The following is a 27,399-nucleotide window of genomic DNA, read 5'->3' as shown; positions in this document are numbered from 1 at the left end:
TTTTTTCACAAGGGCATTAAACAAAGTTTACAATTAATACATTAATACAAAGTTATAACATCATTCAAAAGGACAATTTATGAAAAAAGGAAACTACATCGTCAAAAACAAGTCCATTTTATTGAAGTGTTGCACAAAAAAGCAAAAATAAACAGCATGAAGCAGCGACTTTGAGCAGTTGACCTGAATACTGAGGATATGTTGTAGTGCTTCCTACAATCGTGTTCACAAATAATGCTCTCATGCTGAGAGCTGTTTATTCTCAGTCTCGCTCAGAGAGGGCCACAAGATGGGTATCAATCTCAGACTCAGACAAAATTCTGATGAGAGAGAGAGAGAGAACAACCAAACATTATGCAGTTCAAATGTCTCCCAGTAATTTCAATTCAACACACCTCAATGATATACAGAGCCTTCCTCAATAAACATTATAACTAGGTCACAGCAAAAATGCATGAAAGGTAAAAGCCTGATTATGTGTGTAGTCTTACTGAAGCTGGTTTTGTGGTTCCCCAGAGAGTAAAATGGTATACGAGAACAATTTCCTGTTCCATTTAGCCGCCACTGAACCTTCACTCACCTGAATCTTGGCTCCTCTGTGGTAACCACCCCCACCTCCAGCTCTGATGGCTTGAAGTCAATGGACAGAACAGTGGACAGACAACTTATTGCAGTCTGCGGGATCACAAAACAAAATCAGCTTTTCTCATAACATAACATCTGCAGCTCAGGCGGGGTTAAGGTAAACTGTACGTCTGCATCCCCCAGGGTGACCTACCTCTACTGTCTGCTCAAAGGTCCAATCTAATTTCTTCTTAACCTTCTTCTCCAGGAAGCTGGTAGCCTCTGTTTGCTTGACCCCTGCGGCAGTGGCTTTGAAGCCGCAGTAGTAACCGGCAGGGTCACACTTATAAACCTGAGCACCACATTCCTCATCCACTCCGAGCACAATCATACCTACCAAAGGGGTTACAAAACACTGGTGTCTAAAACATACCATATATTATATATATGTTACTCCACCTGCTTTAAATGTATATGTATAGTCATCCTAAGATATAAAAATATACATATAAACATACATGGGTGTGCATAGTTCCAAAAAACATTTGCGGACTCTTTGGAATTACCATTATTATTATTATTATTATTATTATTGTTCTTCTTCTTCTTAATGATGATGATGATTATTATTATTATTAAAATCTGGTCTGATCTTCAGCCAAGTCACAATTTAGACAATAAAAACACACAAACAACCGTGCCTTCTTATCAACACTGAGCACATCATGTTGTTCACTTATTATATACATACATTTCAAAGACCAGGCTGAAAAGGCACTCAAAGTTTAGGCTAAAGACCTCTCCAAAAACTTAAAGGCAGAGGCTCCAATAAGATAAACTTGGAGAACTGGGATGGAGGTGCCCTCCCCATGCAAAGACCCTGCTTAAAATACACAGTGTACTCTCCTAAAGAAACAGTTGTTTAAGTGAACCATGCCCAGATGAAAAGAAATATCAGAGGATTGGGTGTTCACGGCACAATGCAACAAACTGTATGCAAATGGAGGAAACCTGGCAAAGTGCCACAGCAAAAGCTCAACAGGTACTTCTGAAGGAGGTGAGGATGATGGTGATGAAGCAGCAAAGGTTCCGCAGGAATTGGAACTCGCCAAAAGGCTCACGTGTTCACGCTAAGAATTACTGAACAAGAAAGGTGTTTATGGAAGCACCTCACAAAAGACTTGTCATCAAAGAGGGAAAAGTGAAACTCTAGCAAAAACATGCAACACTATGTCTGGAAGCACTGCACGCCAACATCAAAATTAGCCATGAAGTGTAGTGGGTGGAGCATTTGGCTTGAGGCTGTTTATATGCCCCAGAAGCCTGGACAGATTGCCATCATAGAAGGGACAATGAATTCCAAATAGTATAAATAATAATAATAATTATATTAGCCTGTGATAGGTGGTCCTGGTCTGAGAATTCAGAGGAAGAATTTAGAAACCTAGGTGTAGTGTGGTGTGTCTCAGGCTGGAAATAAAAACTAAAACTGTGTCCTTGCTAGGGCTGTGAGATAGTAATTAAAACTGATATTGTCTTTTTTAAAACCTGAAGCATATTCAGTATCACAACTTGTCCTTCATATTTGAAACTTGGTACCAAATAGCATCTTTTTATAAAGGAGTCCACGACAGTCCAACAAATAGAAGCACATTTTAATTTCCAGAAAGCAAAAAATATGTGGACCATCCATTCTGTCTCTAAACAGCACACTCCTCTCTTTTCACTGGTGACATTACTTGCCTGTAGCTTTGAACATATTCTTTATATCACAAATAACAACAAAAAAACAACTTAAATTTTATAGGATGGTCCAGAGTCCAGACCTCAACCAAGTTCTAACATTGTGGCATGACAATGAATAGAGCTGTTCATGCAAGGTGGCCCAGAAATATTAATTAACTTCTGCTAAAGAGAAAGATTCTGAAAGTGCTCCTAGCCCCTGCACTAGTCTGATCAGGAGCTATAAGAAATGTATGGGGGAGGTTATTTCTTCCAAAGAAAGTTCCATAAGTTATTAAATACAAGGGTTCACATAGATTTTCTTATCCTGAACTGTGAATGTCTAAAGAACACAATCCATATTGATAAGAAACTCAACTGTTTTGTGTGCTATTAGTTTATCTAGTTAATCTATTAACCAGGTTTCCATCCAAATGTTTTGCAAATGTTTTACGCATTTTACAAAATTTCAGCAGAAAAATTTAGAATCAAGTTGTTTCCATCCACTATGGTTATTTGAAGGTTATGGTTATTAGATGATGCAGTCTCCCGTGATTAGGGGCGGCACTGAAACAAGCAAAATGGAGAGATTTAATTTGGCTTTTCAGCTTGATACATCGTCATTTTTTTTCCAAAAAAAAACCCTTTCCATCACTCGTTTTCAAATTTTGATTCTAGTGATATTCTGACTTTTCCACCTCATCCTAGCATTAAAATCTTATGCGATATTTGGATATTTTTCGCAAAAAAAAAAAATCACAAAAACTTGGACAGAAAACCCGTTATTAGGATTTAGTTGAAGATCAGACCACTGTACAACTTTGTAATTTGTATGAATAATTAATGTAACTGTTCAGTTCTGTGTGCATTACAAGGATCTATAGCTATATTGACACAGACAAGCAAATGTGTGCATCAAAACAAGAGTAAACATACAAAAATGGCTAAACTCTTTAAACATTTGTTGTTCCTTTATACATTATGTAAACGTTTACAGATGAATGAGTTTTTCCACTTGAACTATTTCTTACAAACTCATGAGGACTTACAGCAACCCAGTGGCCTCATCTCTGCATTCTGGGTGTAGACTTGAGAGATATCCGCAATTCTCTTACACAGCATGTCCACGGGAATCTCATAGCCATATTTGTATTTCCAGTTTGCCGCTTCATATCGAGCCCTCTGGACCTGAGATCTGCTGTCAGCTTCACACGTGCATGCACAAACAGGACGCATGAAGTGAAGTATACTGTACATCTAAACAAGTGAAAGCTTTGTGGAATCACAGCCATGGTAGGCTTGTAGTGAAAAAATGATAAAAGATCTCACCGGTCATCCCAGTCATCACACAACCGATGTTCTCCGTTATTCGGAATAAGTGAGTAACAGTGGATGCATCAAGTAGTTTGTCCTGAGGAATGAAAAACAGATATCACTGTAGCAACAGGTGCCTTAAAAAACAACAACAAGTAATGTATCTCTACAAGGCAAACATTTTTCATGCAATGAGAACTGTAGCATGTATGGGGTTATGCACATTGGACATGCTACAACTAAAACGTTTATCCCAGAAAAGATCTAAAAAAAAAAAAATTAAAAAAAAAGTCACACAGAAATATCTACAAATCTCATCTACAAATAGACTTTTTACTTACTGGTACTTTCTTTTGAGTGACAACAACTGCACAGTTCTTCCCACGAACAGCTACTGAAGTAAGGCCACCTTGGTTAATAGCCTTGAAAGCATATTCTGTGGAAAAAGTTTTACATTTCGAAATAGAGACGCTGAACACTTAGGTTACTGTTTTTTTTCTAGTAGAGACCTGGTTGGAGGGAACAGATATTGTAACGCTACAGTAAATTAATCTGAACCAGTACAGTTATCCCTGAACTCGCCTGTTTGTTCATAGTAGACACCCGACGGGAATGAACCGTAAAAATATATCTATATGTGATTAGAACAGACGTAAGGACATCGCTTCAAACTGCAAGCAAGAGATACGTAGCTAGCTTGCGAAAAGGCGTGGAGCAGTTACTGTACCGTTTACACTGCCAGTCAAAACCCGCAGGTAAAGTCACATTTGTAGCGTATAGCTATTTAGCGTTAGTTAAGAACCATCATCAGTTTAACCGTCAACTAAACTAACCCTAGCTAGAATAACTAATTCTCTCAGCCATAACTAATTAGGTTGTTGTGATGACAAGTATAGCATCTAGCTAGCTAGCTAGCTAGCTAAGTAACATACCTGGTGAGCTTGCTAACGTCCATCAACAGAAACGCGCAAAGAAAAACAACAGCGGCATAAAACGATGCTATATTTGAATACAAACTTGAACAGCATCAGTGCTACAGTCAAACTAGCGTTAGCTAACATAAGGTAATAGTGGACGAGGCTAGCGAGCGCTAACGAGGGCCAGTGACTGGGCATTTAGGAGTGCTTTCGGTTTCTTCGTGAGAGTTTTAACCTATGTTCCAAAAATACCCACCAACTTGATAGAGTCTTCCCTCCGGAGAAAAGATGGTGATATGGCGGTCAAATCCTGCACTCGAACCCCGCGACATTGCAAAGAGTAGCTATATATTCAAATTTTAAAAAGGAAGTTTGTAAACAAGAGCACCACATCCATTAACCGCATACGACTCCGGAAGTAGTAGCGCAGGATGTTAGATTCACATCCAGGTCTCGTGTAGAGACGCGTTTACAGCCAGGCTGTATTAGCTAAAATGATTAATAAGATGACATCGAAGATAGAAAATGTCGAACTTGACCATCAGATATTTAAAAATAAGTCTATTCTTTACAGATATTGTCCACAGACCACTTTGTTAGAAAGTACTAACCTGCTTTGCACTTAGAACAGCAACATTCGGTCTTTGACAGATGCCGTCAGCCGAAGTTATTTTGGGTTTAATCGACAGTTGGAGGTTTTCTGTGATCAATGATCTGTGATGTTTGGAGGTTTTCTTTGGTTAAGGCTCTCTGATGGTTGGAGGTTTTCTGTGGTCAAGGATCTCTGATGTTTGAAGGTTTTCTGTGGTCAAGGCTCTCTGGTGTTTAGTCAACTCTTGAGCATTTTCTCTGCGACGCCTATTGTGTACACTAAACAATAAATCCCACGACAGGTAAGGCATAATGGTTAACCACACGACCAGATTTCTTAGGATTCCAACTTGGATAAAAAGGCTATGGACATTTACATTTTCAGCATTTAGCAGACGTTTTTATCCACAGCGACTTAACAAAAGTACTTTGGCATTTACTCAGAAAATGTCAGTCATTGTCAGTACAGACGATTTGAGTTCAAGACACCTTTGCACTAGAATACTGTTGAAATACAGGGATCAATGCTGATGCCTAGAAGTGCTAAACACATATAAGCGCTATCTCGGACAACGAGAAGTGCAATAACAGACAGTATCAAACTGTACGTTCGGTTATCCAACAGGTGCAGGATCGATGGGCATTCTAAATATTCCACAAATATATAAGTCTTTGTTCTGCGTTTGAAGACTGCAAGGGACCAGAGGAAGTTTGTTCCATCATCTGTGAGCCAGGACAGAGAATAGTGTTTCAAGCCGATCCACGTACTCCACACTATGTATGGAGGACCTGGTCCATTTTTTACTTTGTACGCGAGCATCAAGAGTTTTAAATCTTGAACTCAGTGGACAGGCAGTGGAGAAGATTGCTGACTAACGAGGAGCAAATGATTTGCAGCAGCTAGATGCAAAAACATCACTTTTGTTCTTATTTGTTTGCTCTCTGGATTTTCAGAGTTCATAAAGAGTGCTGTTTTTCTTTCTTTTAAAGCAGTTGGTGTTACATCTATGAGTTGGTTGATTTGTTGTTCAGTAAACAAAAACACCCAGGTAAAAGGGTTGCAGAAATGTCGTGTTAAGATGTTAAAAAGTTACATTGTGTGGTTTATCCTTCTGTAATAAATTATGTCGGGGGGAATGGTGCCATATAACAAAGTTGACATCTACTTGCAAAGTTTGTCTCGGTATGGTATTCTTGGTACGGGTTGCTTCTGCTTCTCCAGACTTCTGACTTAATGAGTTACTTGAAAACTAGTTTAAACTAGTGTTTACTGTACCGTTTATTGTAGATATAACCTCCAAAATGGTGTCAGACATCGCACACGTGACTGACAAAGATGTTTTTTTTTTGTAGCATGTTGTAAACATACTTTTAGGATTTTGATCCATGTTGCCATGATTGTATGATTTGTGCTTTATGAGATGACACATCATGCTGGAAGTAGGTGCGCCTCGGATAAGATGAATAAATTGTGTCCATAAAGGAATGCACATGTCCAGCAACAATATTAGGCCATTCCAGCGGTGCTTGGTTGGTACGGAGGTGTGGCCAATAAACACTCCCCACACCATGCCGTTTGTCCATTGTAGTCTCAGATCGTTTATCTTTGCTGATAGGAGTGGAATACGTAATGGATTTCGACGGTTGTGGCCCACCCATCTAGACATGGCACCCTTTCAGCAAGCCAAAATGGGTGTTTTCCACCTGTAATTTATGTTTGACTTGGCATGCAGGCTTTTAGTTGTCTTAAAATTGCCAGTTAGGCAGGGGAAATGAGGAGTGACAAATATAATGACCAATAGTATATTCGGGGAAACATTGCAATAAAAAAAGACACGAATTCATTTTCATGTCAGTTTAAACTAGACTGGAAATTTTCCTCTGACCTCTCACAAATATAACACTAAATGATTTATTAGATGGCCTCCTCTTGTAGGTCATTAATCTGCCTCTAATTTAATTCGTATCATGCTCAGATTGAACCTGGTTGAAAAATGGAGTATACCTAGAGTAAAGTGCAGAACATGTGTTACTTATTGACTTCTGCCTGGTTTCGAATTGTTTGGATGCACACAGTCAATGTGCATATTTTTACTACTCCTTTGACAGACCACAAAGCTATAGGTCACTTCTGATTATGTTAGGCCTTGCTAATGTGACTAAAGGGCTAGGCTCATACTAAAAACTAAATAACTCAATTTTGAAGACAAGTGGTAATTGAAAAATTTGAGGTCTCATACAGCATTTTTGGTGCAAGGGTCTGATGACAGACGTTTTGACAGTAATTAGGAACTTCTAAAACAAAGCAGCAGTTTTTCATGGCATATTGAAATTTCTTGGCTCATATGACAAGACATGATGAAAGGTATTATTATTTCACAAATTTCCACACTTACATAAGAAAACCCATTAATTCTCACAGACCGTGAGATTAGATTTGTTAACATTTCAAAGTAAATTGAATGACTTCTATAAGGCCAAGGCTGAAGGAGAATTTGTAAGATCTAGGAGTAGATGGTTGGAGCAGGTCGAACAAAACACAGCCTACATCTGTTGTTTAGAAAATTCTCATGGCAAAAATAGCACGATTCAGAGATTAAATATTGACAGTAGTATTACAGATGATCAAAGGGGAAATAGTTAGCTATTGTTCCAAGCTATATGAATATAAAAATGTAATGAGGACTCTATTTGTCAGTTTGTACAGTCTGTCCCCAAAACAAATGTGCTTAGTAGATCACAAAAAGAACATTGCGATTACACTTGAAAAAGTTACAGATGCAATCCAATGCCTTAAAACGGGTCCCCTGGAACGGATGGCTTCACTTGAGTTTTATAGGACATTTGATTACCCTGGTGTAGGCCTATATTTTACTTATATATTTTGCCTATTTAGACTAGTAATATTTTTCCTACTTTTACTTGCTTAAAGGTAAAATTTAGGTAAAGCTTATCAGCTGTACAGAACTACTAAAACTATGAGTGTAAAAGTACATTTCTCTGACAATTTATAGATCCATTTTTGACTCTGCCACCATACTTTAATATTGTAGTTCTTATTTATGCCAAGCAACTCTTAACATTTATTTAGCTAGACTTAGTCAATTTATGGATTTGAACCTTTTGCACTTTTTATGATTTTATTAATTCACAGTTACTAATTTCATAACATTCTGGTGGTGACAGCATAATTTTTATTTTGTTAACTTCTACTCAAGTTTCATACACTGCTTTTATCTTTAATTTAACCATTACTTCAAGTATTTGAAGTGAACATTATTTGAAGTAACAATGTTTTTAAGTATGCTTTTAGATTATCCTAGCCACAATACATTTATATTATAGTATTAAAAATATTAATTATATATTATATAATATAATTTTATATATTAAAAGTTAAGATTTTATATCAATCATATGATGGAGAAAATTCTAACTGTGCACCACAGAACTAGGCTGCTCTTGTAAAATCAAATCTTTATTGTTCTGTGTAGTCAATGCAGTCAATTTCAACCATCATATGTGAGAAGCAAAAATCCTTAATGTTCTTTATTAAGACATAACCACTTCTGGGGCACTTCATATGTGCTTCTAATTCCACCTTCCTCATCATAAGGAATATGCCAAGAAGTGCCCATGGTCTGGACTATTGTATCATAGACGGATGTCCTCTGAAAAACAAGGAACAACAAAAGCCACAACATTGAGTCCTTAAAATGAAATCATAGTATGTTTAAATGTTTTCTTCCTCTTTGTGGGTTTGCGTCTACACCCACCTGAAAGTGAACCCGTTTTCTAGGGATATATTCACTGGCTACCAGCTGGTGCCCACGCTGCCACTTGAAGAAGAGGCGTCTGGTGGTGCTGTCATAGAGGCAAGCCTTGTGGTCCCTCATCAGATCACGACTCACAAAATTACATTGGTTCCCGGAATGCAAGGCAGCATATAGCAGGAAAGGGTCATCTTCAGAGCTGAGAAAGAACGAAAAAAAGTGAAATGGCTCACTCTCTTGGAACAGCTGGACCATGTCTACGAAATAGCATCATAAGTTGAAGAGAGTGATATGGATATTGGAAACTGCTGTAAATGTGTGAGTGTGCACGCATGAATGTTTCACTCACATGTTCTCAGTGAAGAAGCAATGGGCCTTCTTTTTGATCTGGTTCATTTCATGTTTGTTCCAGTTGCGAGAGGGATGCAACATGTGTTTCCGGCCCAGGACCAAGATGTTCAGGCCCTTTTCTTCCAGCTCGGTGACCACTGCTAGCAACTACAGGAGCACAACTCGCTCTAAGTGACCTTTTAATAACTGATCCCTTTGGTGATTCGCCTCAGATGAAAACAAGGCGTTTTTAATTGAAAATGCGTTGTTTGTTCTCAATGAAAAGTGTTCATTCATTAAGCTCATCAGTGCCACATCATTCATCTTCTTGTCTGAGAGGAATTTCCCTTGGCATGGCTGATGAGTGCGAAACCCACTGCTCATTAGCTGAAGGGAAATGATAAATCCTAACTTGGGTTTTAACCTACTTTTGTCTCACCCACAGACAGTATGGAGGGGAAGTTTCCTGTTGCATAGGAAGTAGTCTTTCCTACATTGAGAGTCAACAAAAGGCAAATGCGCAAGTTGAGAAAATGCTTTGTTGTTTCCAAGTTTGAACTAAGAATACTGTGCTAAGAATACCCAAAGAATGTTGTGAGGAGCAGATTTGAATTTAAGAACTTCCTTGCATGTTTTGGCCATGAATCAAAATAATTATCTGTGTGGTTTGTCTCCTCTTTCCTGGAGTTATGAATAGCAACATCAGTCACTTAAGATTTACGGAGCTACAGACCCCTTCTTTAGTTCATTTTCTCAAGATGGAGGGAATACTGCACACACAGCAATATGCAGTGTTCAAGTACCTCTAGAATAACATTCAGAATACATACCAAATAATGCTAGAAGAGTTGGGAATTTTGCTTGATCACAGTATGATAGTGTGGACATAATAGTTGCACTGTGAACAAATCATTTGACCTTTCCACCAGGATCTAATATTTACTCCAGAAATCTTAAATTTACAACCATTCTAACAAGCTGTTCTCCACATTTCTAACAAATACATTTCTAACCTTTTTTTCCTCATAATAATTTGTCTAATATTCTGTCAGGCTTAATAGAATATTCTATTTTCAGTAAGGGTCCCCTGCTTAACTGACCACACCTTTAAGGTTAAAGTCTCCAGTGATGATAAAGGCCAATTATGTTAAATGTTAATCATACAACACGTGAAGCTTTCAACATGGAAAGGAAAGTCAGATGGGATCACCTGAACAAATAAGGCTGTCCTTCCTCTTCTTTCGCTCACAGAGAGCTGCTGATGGCAGACCAGCTGCTGTTATCATTTCTGCTAATTCATCATAAGGAAGTGGACTGTGGAGCTGACGCTGGGGTGGAAAGCACCATGCCCTGCAGACCAGCCTGTTTAACGAGTAAACTTTAACCCACACCTTGTAGGAACCTTTCCTGATGCAACTCCAGATCTTTTCTTATCTTTTCCCTTTACTCTTCAGAATTAGTTTGCATTCCTTTCACATTTAAGCTTCCCAGTTAAGGTGTGGTTCTTATAGGCAAATGAAAGAAGCTGGCTTCCATACTGCACATTCCGGTTATAGTTCTAACACTGGTCACAGTAAGAGTCCAGGAACAGTATTAGTTTTAAAATCCTTAAATCATGCAAATAGCCTTTTTCTGACTCAGAAACTGCACACTCAGGACAGTTATAAAAGATGGGCAGTTGTAAAAATAATACATCTTATTCCAGAAAAACCCTACACAGGAGAAGATCCTTTGGATTGGGCTCCTGCAGATATGCGTGTCAGAGTTAATAAATTGCTGGGGCAAAAGTTACTCCTGTAAATAAACGCGAGTAAGCTGGCCAGTGCATGACTTAAAATGCTGAAATCGTATGGAAATGCATGATGTCCCCTCTGTGGGTCTGTGGTGCGTCAGGATCAGAGTTTCACTGACAAGTTGAGAGACTCAAGGTGAAGCCGACAGCTACTGACGTGTGGGCAGACGAAAAGGAAGAAACAAAAGAGGCTGTGATGGGAGTGCTGATGTGAACCAAATCTCATACATGTATTTAAGTGTTGCTGTGATGGAACTACCAGCTGAATCGCTATAACCGCTACCCGTTTACTCTAATTTCTGCTAGCATTATCGATATACACTCACCCATTTTTGGGACTGTATGTCTCAGTTTGACATAAGTGATGATTAAGAGTTGACATTTCACTTTAAAACCCTAATGACCCAGAGAGGCATAAACGTTGGCTCACCCCCCCTCCACTGCTGCGGTCGCCCCATGGCCTGGTGAGTACAACTAATGTGGTGTTAAGTGGGAGAGGGGGAATAACACAGCTAAATATACCACACTATCTGAAGCTAAGAACCAGTTAAAGAAGCATACTGCAGCAAAATTAAATACAAAATAGCCAAAGATGCATGTTGTTCAGGATATCAGGCTTTTCCCTTTCTCGCCTGTGACTAATTTGGGGTTTTATTCAGCTGGGTGGTCTTAACAGGGTTAGTGGAAAAAAAATGGCATTTTGGTTCTGTTCTGTAAAGTTTTCAAAAATAAATGGCCACAAACTCAATATCGCCCCCTGGTGTACAATGTTACTGGCTCAGAATGGGGAAACCAGCCGGGTGGTGTTCTGACAATGCCAGAACAGCATGCCAGAATGTAAAATCCTGAATTCAGTGTTGCACTGAAACAAGACCATTCCAGAAAAGACAACATTATAGTATAAGCTCTTGCTGAATCTATGAATGTAAGGAACTTCAAACATTCGTTCCTGTGGTGAAATTAGTGAACCTGAATACATACAAGGACTATGCCAAGCATCTCACTGCTGAACCAACATTCCTGGCCTTCATAAGATATTTATTACAACAGCGTCCAAGTAAAGACACAAGTCCAGTGTTAGCAGTCTTACACTGCAACATTTACAGTTTACTACCTGAAACTTTGGATGTCCTGGAATCCTAGATTAGTGCTCACCCCTGCGTCAGGGACCCTCTGGAAGGAGAGATCAACATGCTTAGTACTTACTGTCTCAGATTTTGAGCACTTGGGTGCAACGTGGGCCATGTTCAGGCCATCGATGACAACGTCAAAGGCGGGCCTCTTCTTCACGAAGGCCTTAAAGATCTCCAGCTCCTGCACGTAGGAAACAGCAAGCCTCAGTCAGAGATGCGGAACGGCTAAGAGACATGGCAGACTCGTCACACAGCTGCTAACGTTAGTACATGCTAACGATCTGGGGTCTGCAATGGCTAAGAGGACTTGTTTTGTGTATTAAATCATTTCACACTTGACCAAGTAGACAGCTGTGAGGAAACACTTTGTGAATGCTTTGCAACTATTTGAAACGTTGCAAATCTCTCTACGTGTGTTAACTAAGGGTCTTTTAAAATTATTGTAATAACTTTAAAATTAATTAGCCTTAATTCAGTTAATTCAATTTTAGGATATAATAATTTTAAAATTCAGGCAATGATGTTTTAATCAAATAAAGAAAAAGCCACAATTTTACAAATCCTGTTGTGAAAAAAAGTCCATGAAGAAATCACACTTTCTTTAACCAGTCTTTTTGTAAAGTAAGCTGATTTCATAGCATGACTTTGTAAGTACGAGACACAATCCTTCTGGGCTGGAAATTTCAGTGTTGTTTTGTGGATAGTTTCTGTTTGCAGTAGTTTCTGTATTCGAGTTCTAAAGGTCATTTTAAAGGATGTTGGGGTCTGTTTAAGTCAGCAGGGGAGAATGAAAAATTGACAATTTTAGTTTCTACTTGTGAATCTACACCAGTATTACTTGACCTGTGGAAACAGCTGTTTCAGATGTGGTCCAGATCGCAAGGAAAACATCTGAACACACTTTGAACAAGTAAAAAATTGAAACACATAAATGTATAAAATATATACATATACAAAAAACAGACTGAACTGCCTATCTAAACGAGGCCTTTATTATCTTATGCTGGGCCACACCAACATGAATAGAGACCTTTCATCTAGAGTTCCATAATAAAAACCATGGAATCTGACACTATGGCTTGATTCACTGATGTTTACATGGACAGTTATTTTGCTGAAGCAAAGTGAGACAGACTAGAACTGCACTGTCTAGATAATAAATCGATCAGGGTCCAATCACTGCGCTAAACTGATTACGGTCCAATCACTGTGCAACTTACTGACATAGCATGTGCTAACCGATTTAATACATAATCCCAAAGGTCTGAATAAACCCATCTAAAAAGTAGCAAGAACATAAACCTAATTCCTAATCCATAAAACCTTAATCCCATGATGAACTTGGCGTGCAAAGATGTTCAAGGCACATTTCACCTTATGTACAGATGAACAACAGCCTTCTCTTGTCCTTGTATTATAGATTTGGACTTTGTGCCTTCTCTATATTGGCCTTTTAGATAATCCACACATGCATCTATATAGCTGGTGTTCACATCAATAGTAAGGATGTGTTCAGAAAAACAAGAGTATAAACATGAGATTTGGACCACAAACACGAGCATAAACATGAGACCATCAAGACTTGGGTCATGGAGGAGGTCCTTCTCTTTTTTACTGTTTAAATAAGATGCTGGAAGGTGTCCAGAAATTCTGGCCAACAGAACATCCAAACAGTTCCAGACGGACCAGACACAAAAAGGCCCCACCCTCACCTTTCAGCCCTTGGTCACCCGGTTGCACAGGGCTGTTAATCAGAAGCCTCTTACTCACGCCATGCAATTTATGAATGCTTACTCTTGCAACACCATTGAAACCACACTACATGCAGCAGTGGCCTGGACTAACAGAAGGTATGAGGCAGTCACTCCACATGAGCCCAGACTCTGGGTCACTGAATTCTGACATGTGTGTTCTTATAGGCGTTAACCTCTGTGGCAAAACAGAACAGTGTTAAAATTGGGCTGGAGCAAAAAATCAGAACCAATGGAATAGTGGCACTTTCTCACACTATTGCATGTGTCGTTTGGTACAGCACTATTCTTTGAAAGGAGTCCTATCTTTGTCCCTTGAGGCTGCAACAGTATAATGTGGTCAGACGTGCATCATGAACTGAGGAACAAAATGCTGTGTGTTTATCAAAAACCACAAGTGTTTGTGGAAGCCAGGGATGGCTGGAGAACCCCACTTTCAGTTATGTCTCTGCTGCAGAGGTTGCAAGACATGCCTTTAACATTGCCAATCAACCCCTCTCCCCTCCACACTGTGGAAAAACATCAATTCCACTCAGAAGTCTGCCTCTTATTATATTGGGGAAGGAATGTGTTGAACTGCAATAACTTGGATGCATAGTGAGTATGTGTGTCTGTGTGCATGCATGCATGTCAGACAGAGACAGAGAGAGAGAGAGAGAGAGAGAGAGAGAGAGAGAGGCATATCATGTGCTATGTTACTGAGTGGGTGAAAACTGTGTGTGATGTGCAGGGGTGCAATACAGAGAGGGGGGGTGGTGTAGAAGATTTGGGGGAATTCCTCTCTGCTCTGGGTGGATGAAGTGCCTATTGATACATTGTTTTGAGCTTTGAACATGCACGTTTTCAATGCAGTGTATTCAGGACTTAATTGAGAAGAACTGCAGTGCCTGATGCATGCATAAAAGCAGCTCACACACCCTCACTGCTGAGCTGAAGAAACAGCAGCGCTATGCTCATTTATGGCGAACACACAGTGACATCAACACAAGGTTAAGGCGCTCTGGGTGAACAGCAGGAATTACAGCACGTGGGCTGCCAAGGTTGCTGCTCAGAAGGCTTTCTGTTCTTGCAGATGGCTGGTCTGCATCTGTTCTCATGGAAACCTTAAAGCACAGTGGGAACAAAGAGACTGGGGATTCCCCACCAGTCAGGAGGCCTGACATGTCCTGCACTGCCTGGAGTCAGAAGGTCACATGTGTCCTGTGCTGTGCTGGCCTTCGCGGGTTCCCAGCTGATACAAGAGCAGACAGAGCACCTTCATAACAACCACAGACAAATACCAGAATGAAAATGGCCACCAAACGTGTGTAGAAATGATGACCAGGACAGAAGATCTCCTGGGGGCTCTGACTTCCCTGGGAACGTGACATGTGAGGGTTTTGTGAGCATTATAACCAAAAGTCCTTCACACAGCCATCTTACCCACTGTGGCATGTCAAGAATTGCACGACTCCTTTTTAAATCTAATTAACAACCTTGATCAGTTCAATGCTGCAAACAATACATTTTTTTCTTCCCATTTTCTGCATGCAGCTGTAACTCTAAGCTATGTGAATCCAGCTTCACAGCTCCCAGCTTCTCTGCCTACCACAGGAGCATAAAAGCAGCCCTTGCTCATATCTGTTCTGCAGAACAATAAATGAGCTTTGCATTTATTTTGAAATGAACAGAACCCAGCCAAGCCTGACACAAACCTTCCTCTTGATATTTAATTAATAGAATTAAAGAATGCATGTTTGCTAATGAGTATGGGTTTCAGAGAACATTTTATTCTCTGAATAAGATGGGGGGCCATGTCTATGACCAGGAAGGCAGTCTGGCTGGAACATTTCATATGGGAGGCGTACCTCTCCGGCACACATTGTGATAAAAGGTGATCGGCGGAGCTCTTCAACTCTCAGTGTGTGTATAAGTGAGTGGGACACACTACAGAGGCGGATTCATAGATTAGTAAGCAAGCTTTCAGTATAACTTAAGGCAGGACGACGCGGCAGTAAACAGCTACTTAGTGTTCAGCACAAGACTACCTTAAACGAAACCAGTTGGCTTGCTAATGCGTGAATTAAACTTCACGGTACACCCCCAGGAGAGAATGAAAAGAGCAACCCCTAGATAATGTGAACTTTAGTAAAACCAAGCATGCCACGTCTGGAAAAGTGGAGTTCATGAAAAACTCCCATTGCAGCCCTGGGTATGACCACTTATGAGACACCTACTGTACTTTACCAGATTAAGAATCTGCCCTTCCCCCCCCAAACAGGAAGAGCAGGTTTCCCCTTTCTTCTGTGCAAACCTGAAAAGTCTGGTATTCCCTGCACCCAGAACCCAATGTACAATCCCAGTTTTAAAAAAAAAGTCCCAACAACATTCCAAACTGCCCATTTAAATTTTCAATTAAACAATTAAATTCTGACACTACTTCCAAAGGCAAACACGAAAAACCTTTAATCTTAATCTTGATAGAATCAACAAAGGGCACCTTTTCCTGACCTTCTGTGAAAGATGTGAAATACTGAGAATGACTGAAAAGAAACAGTGTGTGTGTATGAATGTGTGCCTGAGCATCTGCAGATCTGACTGGGGGCGTCTAAAGTGTCCTGTGCTGCTTTCACTTCGCAAAGTGCTGTGGGGGGGGGAGGGGGGGGGGGTAATAGTCCGCACAGACAGACTGCTGGGACTTTCCATCATCACTCGTGTGAGAGGCTTTAACAGCTGTAATGTGAAACCCCTTTGTGCTCCATTTTATGACTGCAAATGGCCCAACAATAGCAGGCATATATAAATATCTCATTACAGCCATGTCATTCTTGCTACCAAATTCAAAATTATTTCTAGCAAAATGGACTGAAGCATGTGTGGAAAATGTCCTTTTAAGAGGTGACGGTGGAACACTGATGCCAAACAGTTCCTCAGCACGTTGGTGGTGTCAGCAGTCTGTTCTCACTGGCAGTGGGATCTTCAGAAAACCAACGAGCCTTGTGACATCACGTGCAGAATATCTACTAAAGAGGGATGCTTTAATCTGAATGCTAAACTAAGAGACATGCAGACCCACTGAAGAACATATGCTGGAAAGCCCCTGTCTCATCTAAATGTGGCAGTAAACAGCTCCACTGCAGGGCTACTTGCTATTTACATCTATAACTCTGTGCCCTGAAAAAAAACAAAAAAAACCTTCTGCATAACACTAGCATCTAAATAGGAAGCTCAACCAAGTTTAAAAGCCCAGAAAAGTCAGAGGCAGAATACAACTCTGGGCATGATAATTCTGTGGTGTTGGAACAAATAAGACAGCACACAGCCTGGTGCTCCTTCAGTTTTAGAAAAAAAAAGACATTTAAGCACTCCAAAGCACATCTTTGTGAGAATGTGCATATTGTCAAAGGCAATCAAAAAGCTAGTTTTACAAGGTACATTTGTCATGTGGCCTGAGATGCCAATACATTAAATATTTCTGTTTTTTAATCTATAAAATCCTTTTCCGTTTCATATAAATAAATGTGTGAAGCTATCTGTAATATTCAATTGAACATAAGTGGGCAAACTAGTAAAATTATTTCTGCCTGAAGAAGAATCTCCTCTATTGGGCAAGTACAAATCCTGGAACACTTCCACCATCTAGTGGTGAGTGATGCAAATACATGGCATGGAAAGAAATCGATGAGGACTGGTGAACGTTCTCTGACATACGAGATGTAAAGGTGGGTTAGGAAGGATGCCAACCTCTGGAGTGGTCTTCTTGAATACATCCCTGCCTTCAATCACATCTGCCATCACGCTGTGTTTTAGCTGGGCATATTCCTCCTCCGTCAGACGAATTGACTCTAAATTTGCCTGGCAACTCCGGCACTGTCCTCTGTGCAACATCAGCCAACACAAACAGATGCATACTTAAGCATGACCTTGTCATAAACCTATAATTATCTTATTTCCTGTAGAATCTATGTGACATACCTTGGATCCACAGAGGAGAAACTCCCTTTCCACTTTTCATCTGGTAAACTGTAACAAGGTGAAATAAGCAATCCCACTAGATTATGTATTCTTTAAGCACTGTGAACAGGGGGAACAATAGGAGTTTACCTTTCAAACCACACTTTGATGCTTCTGGCCAGTGGCTTCTCTGGAAAGACCTGGTTCTCTCTCATGTAGGACAGGATGGCTAAGAGTTTGTCTTTGTGGTCGTGTCGATTAGTGGCACTCTCAAACAGGCACTGCCATGTGTCCTGTCTGGGAGTCAGACCCAGTTCCAGAAGTTCACTATAAAGTGTCCAACCCATCTCTCTGTCGCCATGGAGCACAGCCCCGGCAATAGCGTCACCATAGTTACGAGGTGAGGGCATGAAAAATTTCTTCATATCCTCCAGCAAGACCAAGGCCTCCCTCCAGTGCTCAGTTTTACTAAAACCTTTCATCAGTAAGGTGTAAGCACCAGTGTCCAAATTCTTAAAGCAGTTCTTCATGATGTCGTAGGTGTCTGACACTTCGGAGTGGTAGCCCCCGGAAACGCAAAAGGTGAGATACCTCAGCAGCAGTTCATAGGGCAGGCTCCCAGTCTCCATAGCAACATAGGTCAGAAGAGATTTGGCAATGCCAAGATCTGCCCCAGCAGCCAGCAGTGCCTCCATCATTCTCAGCTCAAAGCGCTCTGGTTTGGGAGAGTTCTCTTTCAGGGTCCTCCATTTTGAAGCAGTCAGTGGCTGTTCAGGGATGTCTGCTATAAAGGACACCCTGCTTCTGACAAAGCCATTCTCATTTTGCTCATTCTCTACTCCCGACTGTCTCTTAAAAAAATCAGCTGTTCTTTTGGCAGTGCCAGCAGCAAACACTGATTTTCGGAAAGGTGGTCTCTCTCTGAAAGTGAAGTCTTTTAATTTCGCATCTTTGCCGCCTGCATCAAACAGAATTCTCTCTCCCTTTGTGCAGTAAAGTTGAATATTTGGCTGTTTGTTCTGTTGCACAACACTAAGCGAATGGCGGCTATAAGTAACATGTCCAAGGAATGGTCGCACAGTCCTTAAATTAGTTATCACAAAGAGTTTCCACCGCATCTCGCCAACGAGTATCCAAACTAACTTGTTTAGCAAATATTTCTGCAGATATCCCTGCCCTATTGTAGATTCACAATTGCAACAATCCTGGCATGTACTTTTACTACAAAGTTTTTCAAACTGCCAAATAACAACCGATCTCAAACAGTATGGTTAGTTAAAAAAAACAAAACAACAAGCCTAATGTTTCTAAACAGGTTTTAACCTTTTATCTAGTACTAGCTAGCAAGCATAACTAGCTATGCTAGATAAACAAACTTGACACTCTCATTACAAATATGTAGTCTGCTTCAGTAACGAGTCTACCCACTTCTCTTAAATAATTTTAAGTTGATTGTTAACACATTTAGTGAGAACATATAGGAAAGCTCACAGCTATCAACCTCCCTCATGTAGGTTTCACAGTCGCTTGTCGAAACGTCATTTGTCTGCGACAAACTCGGAGTTGTTAATAGTTGGCCAACCGTCTGGCGTTTAGGAATAAAATACAGATTGGATTTCTCTCATGCGTGTTCACGGGAATTTGTTTCCAGCTAAACTGCAGCTATGACAAGCGACAAAACTGCACACTGGAAAGACATTTTAAAAAGACGCCTTGCCTCCACTCACTCAGGTTCGATAGCCATCTAACCTACCTCAGGCTATAATGGTCATATGCTATGCTATGCTATGCTATGCTATGCTAGCTACTTAGGATATCTGTTCTAATCACAAACTTTCAAACAAGTGGGGAACGTTTAATTTGACAGTGGCTAGTCATTGTTACTGTGATATTTATATATCAGACCGAGGATAATTTTGCTTGACAAGCTTACAAAAGTGAACTTGTCTGGGTGGCGGTTTGACTTAGTTAACGCCAAAGTTAAAATAAAGTACCTATACCCAAGTCGGTGTAGTCAATGTTGCAGACTTGTTCAGCTGTTTATCGGCGTCGTTATATGTGAATTTCAAAGGCAACCCTGTCTCACAGACAACAGAACCGAAGACGAGAAAAAAGCCGAGGAAACGGAGCTCTTTACGAAGTATTATTCTGAATGGAAGGGAGGTGGAAACCAAGACAACACGTTCAAACACATCCCACGGTTCTACTACAGAGTGAGTAACCATGAGCCATAAAAGTTATGAATTGCAGGACATGATGAACAACTGTTTAAGTAGTACGGATTTTTTTTAAGCATTCACATATACAGTAGTCAATCTCTACTCGGTATATAGTTAGTGTTTCTGTTGGTATTTTAGACTTATATTTGTGACACGTCCCACACCAGTAAGAGAGGGAGTCAAAAACTTGCAGCATTTCAAACTTGGTGACCTTTCTTGACAGCTTCCTGCAGAAGATGAAGTTCTGCTGCAGAAACTAAGGGAAGAGTCAAGAGCTGTGTTTCTACAGAGGAAGAGCCGGGAACTCCTTGACAATGAGGAGTTGCAAGTACGAAAGTGGCCTGTATTCTCTTATCATTTGATCAATCTTCCATCATTTTATACTGATTAATAGAATGAATCTAAATCCAGTTGTGTTACTGTATACTACCATTAAGACTATATTTAAAACACACTACAAAATAAAATTAAAAAAACAAAGTTGTATTTTTCCACAGAATTTGTGGTTTCTTCTTGATAAGCATCAAGTGCCGCCTACCACAGGTGACGAAGCAATGATCAGTTATGACAGTTTCCTAAAGGTCGGGGAGAAAGCAGGTACCAAATGCAAGTAAGTGGAGAGCAGAGAGCAGCTGTGTCATCTTCCATCTGTCTAGCATTTTACATTGCATTTATTAATGTTAAACTTGTCTTACATGACATTGCCATGAATGATTCATAAATTACTCAGGAAGGCTCCCCCATCTCTCTGGTTTGTCTCTCAGGCTGTTCTTCACTGCCAGAGTCTATGCCAAGCTGCTTCACAATGACCCATATGGCCGCATATCAATTATGCAGTTCTTTAATTATGTCATGAGAAAAGGTGATAATTTATTCCACAAACTCTGATACTACTTTTTTGTAGATCATTCAGGGATAGTTCATTATGGTGCTTGATTTAGTTAAAATGTAAAGGAAAAGCCATTTCTGATGAGGCACGCTGTGAGAGCTCTTCTTTGGTTCTCCTGTCAGTTTGGCTACACCAGACGAGGATTGGACTGAGCTTGTACGATGTGGCGGGGCAGGGTTATCTCCGTGAATCTGTAAGCAACCTCATTTTGGGCTCAGAGGTAGACCCTAGTGCAGTCTTCAAAACATTATATCCTTTAATCCTATTTGGAGAACAGTGCAGATGCAAGTTGGAATGCCGCTCAGTGTCCATGTGGCCTAATGTTCCCTGTTTTACTTTCTTAAGGACTTGGAGAACTACATTCTGGAGTTAATTCCCACTCTCCCACAGCTCGATGGCTTGGAGAAATCTTTCTACTCCTTTTATGTCTGCACTGCTGTTCGCAAATTCTTCTTCTTCCTCGACCCTCTCCGAACAGGTAGGTCTTCTGCAGTTGTAAATTGTTCATTCAGTCTATTTTAATTATTTGAGTTCTTTTTTAAACAGATATGTTAAATGAAAACATATTTATTCTCTTTCTGCACCTAATTCCTCCCTCACATTTAGCATGTTTTGTTTTACTCCTTAGGGAAAATTAAAATTCAGGACATCTTGGCTTGTAGTTTCCTTGACGATCTGCTTGAGGTTAGTATATGCTCTTGAAGTAATGCTTCCCAACACTAATCAAAAATCTGTATACTGCAGTCTCCAAAATATACTTTGGAGGTCACAGAGCAATAACTGAAGACCTAAAGATTTCCTGTTCTCCTACAATGTCGAACTGATTTGCAGCTCAGAGACGAAGAATTATCAAAGGAGAGTCAGGAGTCTAACTGGTTCTCTGCTCCTTCTGCCCTTCGGGTTTATGGTCAGCTGCCCAGTAATTTCTATTTTATTTGACGTACTGATGTCAAAATGTCAGTCAGAATTTTTTGGCTTTAATCTTTTAGGTAGTATATTTGTTATCTTGATGTTCAGGTCAATACCTCAACCTTGACAAGGATCACAATGGGATGCTCAGCAAAGAAGAGCTGTCTCGATACGGAACTGGCACCTTGACCAGTGTTTTCCTAGACCGGGTCTATCAGGAATGCCTGACCTATGATGGTGAAATGGTAAACACTTATCTTGAAGAACAGAGAACAACAGTGTAGATGGATTTACAATATTACCGATACCAATATGAATGCACAATTCTCATTATCGTTACATAATCATTACATAATGATAACAGGCCAGTATTTAACCATATAATATCAAGCATTTTCTGGTGCACATTTTGATGTAAAGTATCATATCGACTTGGATTGTAGTTCATGCATGTTTATCAGGCAGACAGTTCTCCACTTGAGGGTGCTATTAGCCTCACTCTTATTTGCACTATTGAAAGGGAGGTAACATCACAAGGCATTAGCAGAGTATAATATAAGTCTGATCCAAATAGTGCAGCTCTATTATCAAGCAATGAAATCTGAACTACAGGTTCCATTGGTGTAAGTGTATTATAGGTTTCTTTCATTTAGCCAAATATATGTTTAGCTTTAGGATACTAAAGAGAAATTGTTTAAAGTTTGATTTTATAATATGAGAGACTAGTGTGTTTGTTCTTCTCTCTTTTTTGTGTGTAATGGAATCGGTCCTGCCTCAGGACTATAAGACATACTTGGACTTTGTGCTGGCTCTGGAGAACAGGAAGGAGCCAGCTGCCCTGCAGTACATCTTCAAGCTCCTGGACATGGACAACAAAGGCTACCTCAACGTCTTCGCTCTCAATTACTTTTTCAGGGTAGGAAGAACTTTTGGGGCAAAATATTGTCCTTGAACTGGCATAAACATTTTACCAGCAAAGATTCAACAGTCTCTTTTTATAAAGTTTATAAACATGGCAAGGAATTAAACATATCAGACATGTTGAATCAGTAAATCATACAGTCCATCTTATTTGTTTGAGGTTTGATGTGATGTGCAAATGCTAAGTTAGTGAATTAGACTTTTAAACATTTGGCAGGTGGTCTTATCCAAAGCGATTTGCATATTTATCAGTATGACAATAGGTGTGCTCTCTGGGGAATTTATGCCTTGTGCATGTGTGTATGTGCTTAGGCCATTCAGGAACAGATGAAGATCCATGGACAAGAGCCAGTGTCTTTTCAGGATGTCAAGGTTTGTGACTGTGACTTTTTGTGAATAATGTTTATTCCTGGGAATTGTACATGCCAGTACATAAATATCACAACCTGTAGGACATATCTTGATGTTGTTTTGAGTTTGCGAGCTTTAAAATTCATGGTTACTGTGAGTTTATTAGTCACACCCACACACATGAATTGTACTACTGGTCTGAGTGTACATAATGTGATTTCAATCTTTAATACAACCCAGGCAAGCTAATACTCCTAGAGTCTATTGGTGTTCCGATGTGTGTGGTAATGGGCAAAACAAGTGACCTCAGTGACTCTGCATGTGGCATTATAGTTGCTGTAGCATCTACTAAGTAGTGGTCATCCTGTGCTTTGCACGCACAGATGTTTCAATGATTTATTGAAAAGGAGGCAAAAAGCAAACATCTATCAGGGATCTGTGATTCTGGGGGCAAAATCAGTTTGTGGGTCACGGGGGTCAATGGACAGTGGTGAAAATCGTGGGAACCAACCTAAAGACCAAAACCATGCATATCACATCTCTGATCAACACTGGTAAGCAAGAAGCCATCTCTAAATGCACTGCTTATCGCATCATTGAACGAGGCACAGCAGTTAAAGGCCATTTCAGCTGGTGGATGTTGTCAGCGAAAACAAGAAAAACAGCACACAGGAGCATTAAAAATGGGCTAATCTAGGTTTTTTTTTGTTTGTCACACTGATGGAAAGATCAGTATTTGGCTCAAGTTACATGAGTACATGTAGCTATGCTGTCTGGGTTTAACATAGAGGCTAGCGGTGGAGGTTTTTCTTGCATATATTACTGCCCACTGAGAATGTCTAAATGAGTGTCTGAATCCATTTATTTATGGCTACAGTTCATCCACACTCCACTGGGCACTTTCGGCATCATAACGCACCGTGCCGCACATTGTCACTGAATGGTTACATTAATTTGAATGCAGATCTTAATCTCTTCAGGGACCTACACAGACCCTGGTTCTCAGCCCTGTTGAAGCAGAAAGGACTGGTTACAGTGTGCAACCATCCACTTTACACTGTACAAGTTGGTCATTTATGCATCTCTTAGAATCCATGCCAGGCAAATTCATGTTCTGAAGGCCAAAGGAGGTGCAAACATGCTACTAGACAGGTGTGCATAATGAACTGGCAGATGTGTATATTGTGGTGTACATCAACACACAAATGGTATTTATTGTCTTGTGGGTACAGGATGAAATCTTTGACATGGTGAAGCCCAAAGATCCATACAAGATTACACTCCAGGACCTGGTCAACAGTGGACAGGGGGACACAGTTACAAGTATCCTTATCGACCTGAACGGTTTCTGGACATATGAGAACAGAGAAGTGCTGGTTACCAATGAGAATGATGGCACCACAGCTGATTTAGAGGACACGTGACACTTATTACCTCCTAGAAAAACCAGTTGCCTATGCACACAACACACAAGAACAAACAATCCATGTTCAAAAGTTTATTAACAGATATTATATACAAAAAAATGGCTTTTCCCTCACATGTCATAGTTTTTTTAGTATCTATACATAAATTATACATATTTTCAAAGTAACATGATTTTTGAGAGGTGTAAAAAGGTTAAAGCAGTTAGATTTAGTATCTTCTTTCCTTTTTGTGTCCTGTGCACATAACATGTATTTAACACAGCTAGTTTTACCTACAATTTAAAAGAAGGTTGTGAGGAAAAATCCCTAGCTAATTGTTCCTGATCACACTAGCAGAGGGTAAAATAATACACTATAAAGGACTGGCACACAAGCCAGGAAATGTGTACTGAAAAACATTGTTGTAGTTCATTTGCAGAAACAGAGAATAAAGACTCATCTGTTCTTTGTGTAGCCTTCGATGATCATGGTGAAGTCAGGATGCAGCCTTTGCAGTTTCTCACACAATGGTTTGGTTCAGCAAAATTACAAAGACCTCTCAATTAATGATAAAGCGCTGTAGTTTGACCTGCACAGCAGCTGTACTTCAGAGTGTAAACAGCATTTTCTTGTCTTCAAAAAGGTACAAGATCTGACAAACACTAGATAATAGAATTAGACTCGAGTTGGGTATTTCTGCCCAAGTATTATTTTATGTATGAATTCATACAAGTTTTTTTTTTAAGGAAAATAAAAGGAGTGCTCTTAGTTTAAAAAAAAATAAATAAAAATCCATGAGCAATTTGAATTACAAACAAGCTCTTTCTGTTCACATTTCAACCCTTAGTGAAATACAACATTACAAGTGAAGAAGTGATATGACTTAGCCCTGTAAATACAGAAATGTACACTGTCATTTTAATGTAGAGCTCTAGGATGGAAGGGGGGCAGGCATTTTGTTGGAGTCAGGGGTCGTGTGTGGCTCCTGTTCAAGCTCAAAAGTCACATTTACAAAGGAGGCGGTGGCTTCAGGCTGCTCCACTGTGGCCTGCACACTCTCCTTACTGTGCTGCTCATCAAAGCGATGCTGAGCATCTTCAGACAGGCGGTTTTCCTCCTCCTCCTCTTCCTCCTGAGGATTGGATGAGGAAGAGAAAGATAAACCAGACAGCCCCCCCCCCAAAAAAAGCCAACGCAGAAAGGAGCACAAGTCAGGATGTGAATACTAAAGTTGCAGTATTCATACGGTGAAAACCCATGCCTTGTTCATACCTCCTTTTTCATCCTGTAGTACTCGTCAATGGCATACTGATATTTTGGTGAGGTAATACCAAGGAGCGACGCCATTTTCTCTCCAAGGTAATCACAGACTGAAACCAACCAACAAATAGGGTGTAACATTTGCTATTTAAAAAAATTAAAATTATATTTTCTTCACTTTTCCTCTCAATGTAGATGTTGCTGACTTAAGTGTGCCATCTCTCTTGTTTATCTCATGCCAGCACCTTTGAGTTGAAGGCTTTGCACAGTTCCACCACTACATATACAAGCTGCTACCCTATATTATTATTATTATTAAGTTATTATTAATTATTAAAAACATTATTAATAACAATAGTAATAATTTAATTATTATTATTAATAATAAGTTATATCACCTGCATAAATGTATTATACATAAACAAACCCAATAATACAAATACACCCAAACTATTAATTAAACTAATGCAACATTGCTTTGGCTTCAAGATGCTCTAGATGGAATAGAAAATTACAGATTCTTCCATCCAGTGACAAATATCATGCTTTTTAAGAGTTCTGAAAGCACAAGTTCAGGAACTGTAAAAAAAAAAAAAAAAAAAGTATATTTATACTACATTTATGTACACATCTGAGCCAATTTATATTGAGCATATTTTACATGAGACTGCATAGTACACATCAGTGTTACCTGAAATGGTGGATGTGGCAACTCTCCACATGTGGAACCAAAAATATGGGCCCCAAGTCAACTTCGACTAGAGTCAAATATGAAGACAAAAATTCGTTTAGATTAAGTTAAAGTAGGAAAACTGAGACCCTACAAAAGACAGGCAATACAAACCCACCGGATCAACTGTGCTCATAGCGCTGTTTTTCTTTTGTTCTTCCTCTTCTTCATCTTCCTCATCTGTGCTATATTCTTCCATTGTTTCACCGCTTGCAAAGTAGATGGTTCTGCGGGGCACTTTCTGCTTCTTCCCAGTATCGCCGAGCTCCACATTCTCAAAGTCCTTCACCACACCAGAACTCTAAATCGCCAACATCCGAGTTACCATATGAGCATAGAAAAACATATTTTAGCTAGTTATACTGCCTAAAGCCTAAAGTGACCCAACAAGTGACGTGCAGTTTTCATATTATCGAAGGCTGCCAGCACTTATGCCAGCATTACAAGGAAACTGCCCACTTATAAATAAATAAATATTTCTATCTATCTATATATATATATATATATATATATATATATATATATATAGATAGATAGATAGATAGATAGATAGATAGATAGAGATAGAAATCTTGCCCAAATTCAGCAGCAGGCTAACCTGTTAGCATAGCTAGCTAACAGATGCTATTCTGGACAAGAAAACAACCAGGTTCTCTAGCTAGCTGTCCCCTAAACTAATGGTACACATTATAGTTAGTAAACGTAGCTAAGAATCAACTTAATACACGTTAGCTGGTTAGCTACTTACTTTCTCCGAGTCCATTGGCTGTCCTAAAGAGACACTAACGTTTGTGAGATACAGTGACAGCGCTGCCATCTCTTTCTCGGCCTGTTTTGATAGTTGCTAGTTACGTGATGTGCTGCTCACTTCCTGTTAACAGGCATACCGGAAGG

At 39.8% G+C, this 27,399-nt stretch overlaps 4 protein-coding genes across 4 annotated transcripts; 1 reads left to right on the top strand and 3 right to left on the bottom strand.

The window, feature by feature from the left end:
* Positions 1-98: 98 nt before the first annotated feature.
* On the bottom strand, positions 99-4,936 carry psma6a (proteasome 20S subunit alpha 6a). Its single transcript, XM_026999919.2, has 7 exons — positions 4,774-4,936; positions 3,942-4,036; positions 3,616-3,697; positions 3,336-3,491; positions 779-957; positions 581-675; positions 99-320 (listed from the first exon to the last, which is right to left on the bottom strand). Exons 1-7 carry the CDS (start codon positions 4,847-4,849, stop codon positions 263-265), a joined length of 741 nt encoding a protein of 246 aa, XP_026855720.1. The 5' UTR covers positions 4,850-4,936; the 3' UTR covers positions 99-262.
* A 3,632-nt stretch (positions 4,937-8,568) lies between these two features.
* prorp (protein only RNase P catalytic subunit) lies at positions 8,569-19,341 on the bottom strand. Its single transcript, XM_026999882.2, has 7 exons — positions 17,971-19,341; positions 17,842-17,889; positions 17,611-17,743; positions 12,210-12,317; positions 9,231-9,379; positions 8,885-9,080; positions 8,569-8,779 (listed from the first exon to the last, which is right to left on the bottom strand). The coding sequence occupies exons 1-7, from the start codon at positions 18,936-18,938 to the stop codon at positions 8,648-8,650; spliced, it is 1,734 nt and encodes a 577-aa protein (XP_026855683.2). The 5' UTR covers positions 18,939-19,341; the 3' UTR covers positions 8,569-8,647.
* A 42-nt stretch (positions 19,342-19,383) lies between these two features.
* Positions 19,384-24,989, top strand: ppp2r3c (protein phosphatase 2, regulatory subunit B'', gamma). Its single transcript, XM_026999884.2, has 13 exons — positions 19,384-19,551; positions 19,909-20,033; positions 20,263-20,367; positions 20,537-20,649; positions 20,804-20,901; positions 21,051-21,121; positions 21,274-21,406; positions 21,557-21,612; positions 21,760-21,835; positions 21,946-22,082; positions 22,616-22,753; positions 23,071-23,130; positions 24,342-24,989. Exons 1-13 carry the CDS (start codon positions 19,485-19,487, stop codon positions 24,531-24,533), a joined length of 1,371 nt encoding a protein of 456 aa, XP_026855685.1. The 5' UTR covers positions 19,384-19,484; the 3' UTR covers positions 24,534-24,989.
* Positions 24,593-27,376, bottom strand: fam177a1 (family with sequence similarity 177 member A1). Its single transcript, XM_026999885.2, has 5 exons — positions 27,254-27,376; positions 26,624-26,806; positions 26,467-26,533; positions 25,788-25,885; positions 24,593-25,647 (listed from the first exon to the last, which is right to left on the bottom strand). Exons 1-5 carry the CDS (start codon positions 27,320-27,322, stop codon positions 25,447-25,449), a joined length of 618 nt encoding a protein of 205 aa, XP_026855686.1. The 5' UTR covers positions 27,323-27,376; the 3' UTR covers positions 24,593-25,446.
* Between the last annotated feature and the right edge of the window lie 23 nt (positions 27,377-27,399).

Source organism: Electrophorus electricus, chromosome 13 (assembly GCF_013358815.1).
Source record: "Electrophorus electricus isolate fEleEle1 chromosome 13, fEleEle1.pri, whole genome shotgun sequence".
Taxonomy (NCBI): Eukaryota; Metazoa; Chordata; class Actinopteri; order Gymnotiformes; family Gymnotidae; genus Electrophorus; species Electrophorus electricus.
This window is presented reverse-complemented; position numbering and strand designations above follow the sequence as displayed.

What these genes read in the sequence shown, in the direction of transcription:
- psma6a (XM_026999919.2), bottom strand. Translation starts at nt 4,849, where the DNA reads ATGTCGCGGGGTTCGAGTGCAGGATTTGACCGCCATATCACCATCTTT. An exon ending in GATGAGGCCACTGGGTTGCT is followed by an intron (nt 958 to 3,335) that starts GTAAGTCCTCAT and finishes CCCCTTTGGTAG; the next exon opens with GTATGATTGTGCTCGGAGTG. An exon ending in ACAGAGGAGCCAAGATTCAG is followed by an intron (nt 321 to 580) that starts GTGAGTGAAGGT and finishes CTCTCTCATCAG; the next exon opens with AATTTTGTCTGAGTCTGAGA.
- fam177a1 (XM_026999885.2), bottom strand. Translation starts at nt 27,322, where the DNA reads ATGGCAGCGCTGTCACTGTATCTCACAAACGTTAGTGTCTCTTTAGGA. An exon ending in CTATGAGCACAGTTGATCCG is followed by an intron (nt 26,534 to 26,623) that starts GTGGGTTTGTAT and finishes ATTTGACTCTAG; the next exon opens with TCGAAGTTGACTTGGGGCCC. An exon ending in ACTACAGGATGAAAAAGGAG is followed by an intron (nt 25,648 to 25,787) that starts GTATGAACAAGG and finishes TCCAATCCTCAG; the next exon opens with GAGGAAGAGGAGGAGGAGGA.
- ppp2r3c (XM_026999884.2), top strand. Translation starts at nt 19,485, where the DNA reads ATGACAAGCGACAAAACTGCACACTGGAAAGACATTTTAAAAAGACGC. An exon ending in TTGACAATGAGGAGTTGCAA is followed by an intron (nt 20,368 to 20,536) that starts GTACGAAAGTGG and finishes ATTTTTCCACAG; the next exon opens with AATTTGTGGTTTCTTCTTGA. An exon ending in TAATTATGTCATGAGAAAAG is followed by an intron (nt 20,902 to 21,050) that starts GTGATAATTTAT and finishes TTCTCCTGTCAG; the next exon opens with TTTGGCTACACCAGACGAGG.
- prorp (XM_026999882.2), bottom strand. Translation starts at nt 18,938, where the DNA reads ATGCGGTGGAAACTCTTTGTGATAACTAATTTAAGGACTGTGCGACCA. An exon ending in TCAAGAAGACCACTCCAGAG is followed by an intron (nt 12,318 to 17,610) that starts GTTGGCATCCTT and finishes TCCTACGTGCAG; the next exon opens with GAGCTGGAGATCTTTAAGGC. An exon ending in AGTGCTCAAAATCTGAGACA is followed by an intron (nt 9,380 to 12,209) that starts GTAAGTACTAAG and finishes GTGCTCCTGTAG; the next exon opens with TTGCTAGCAGTGGTCACCGA.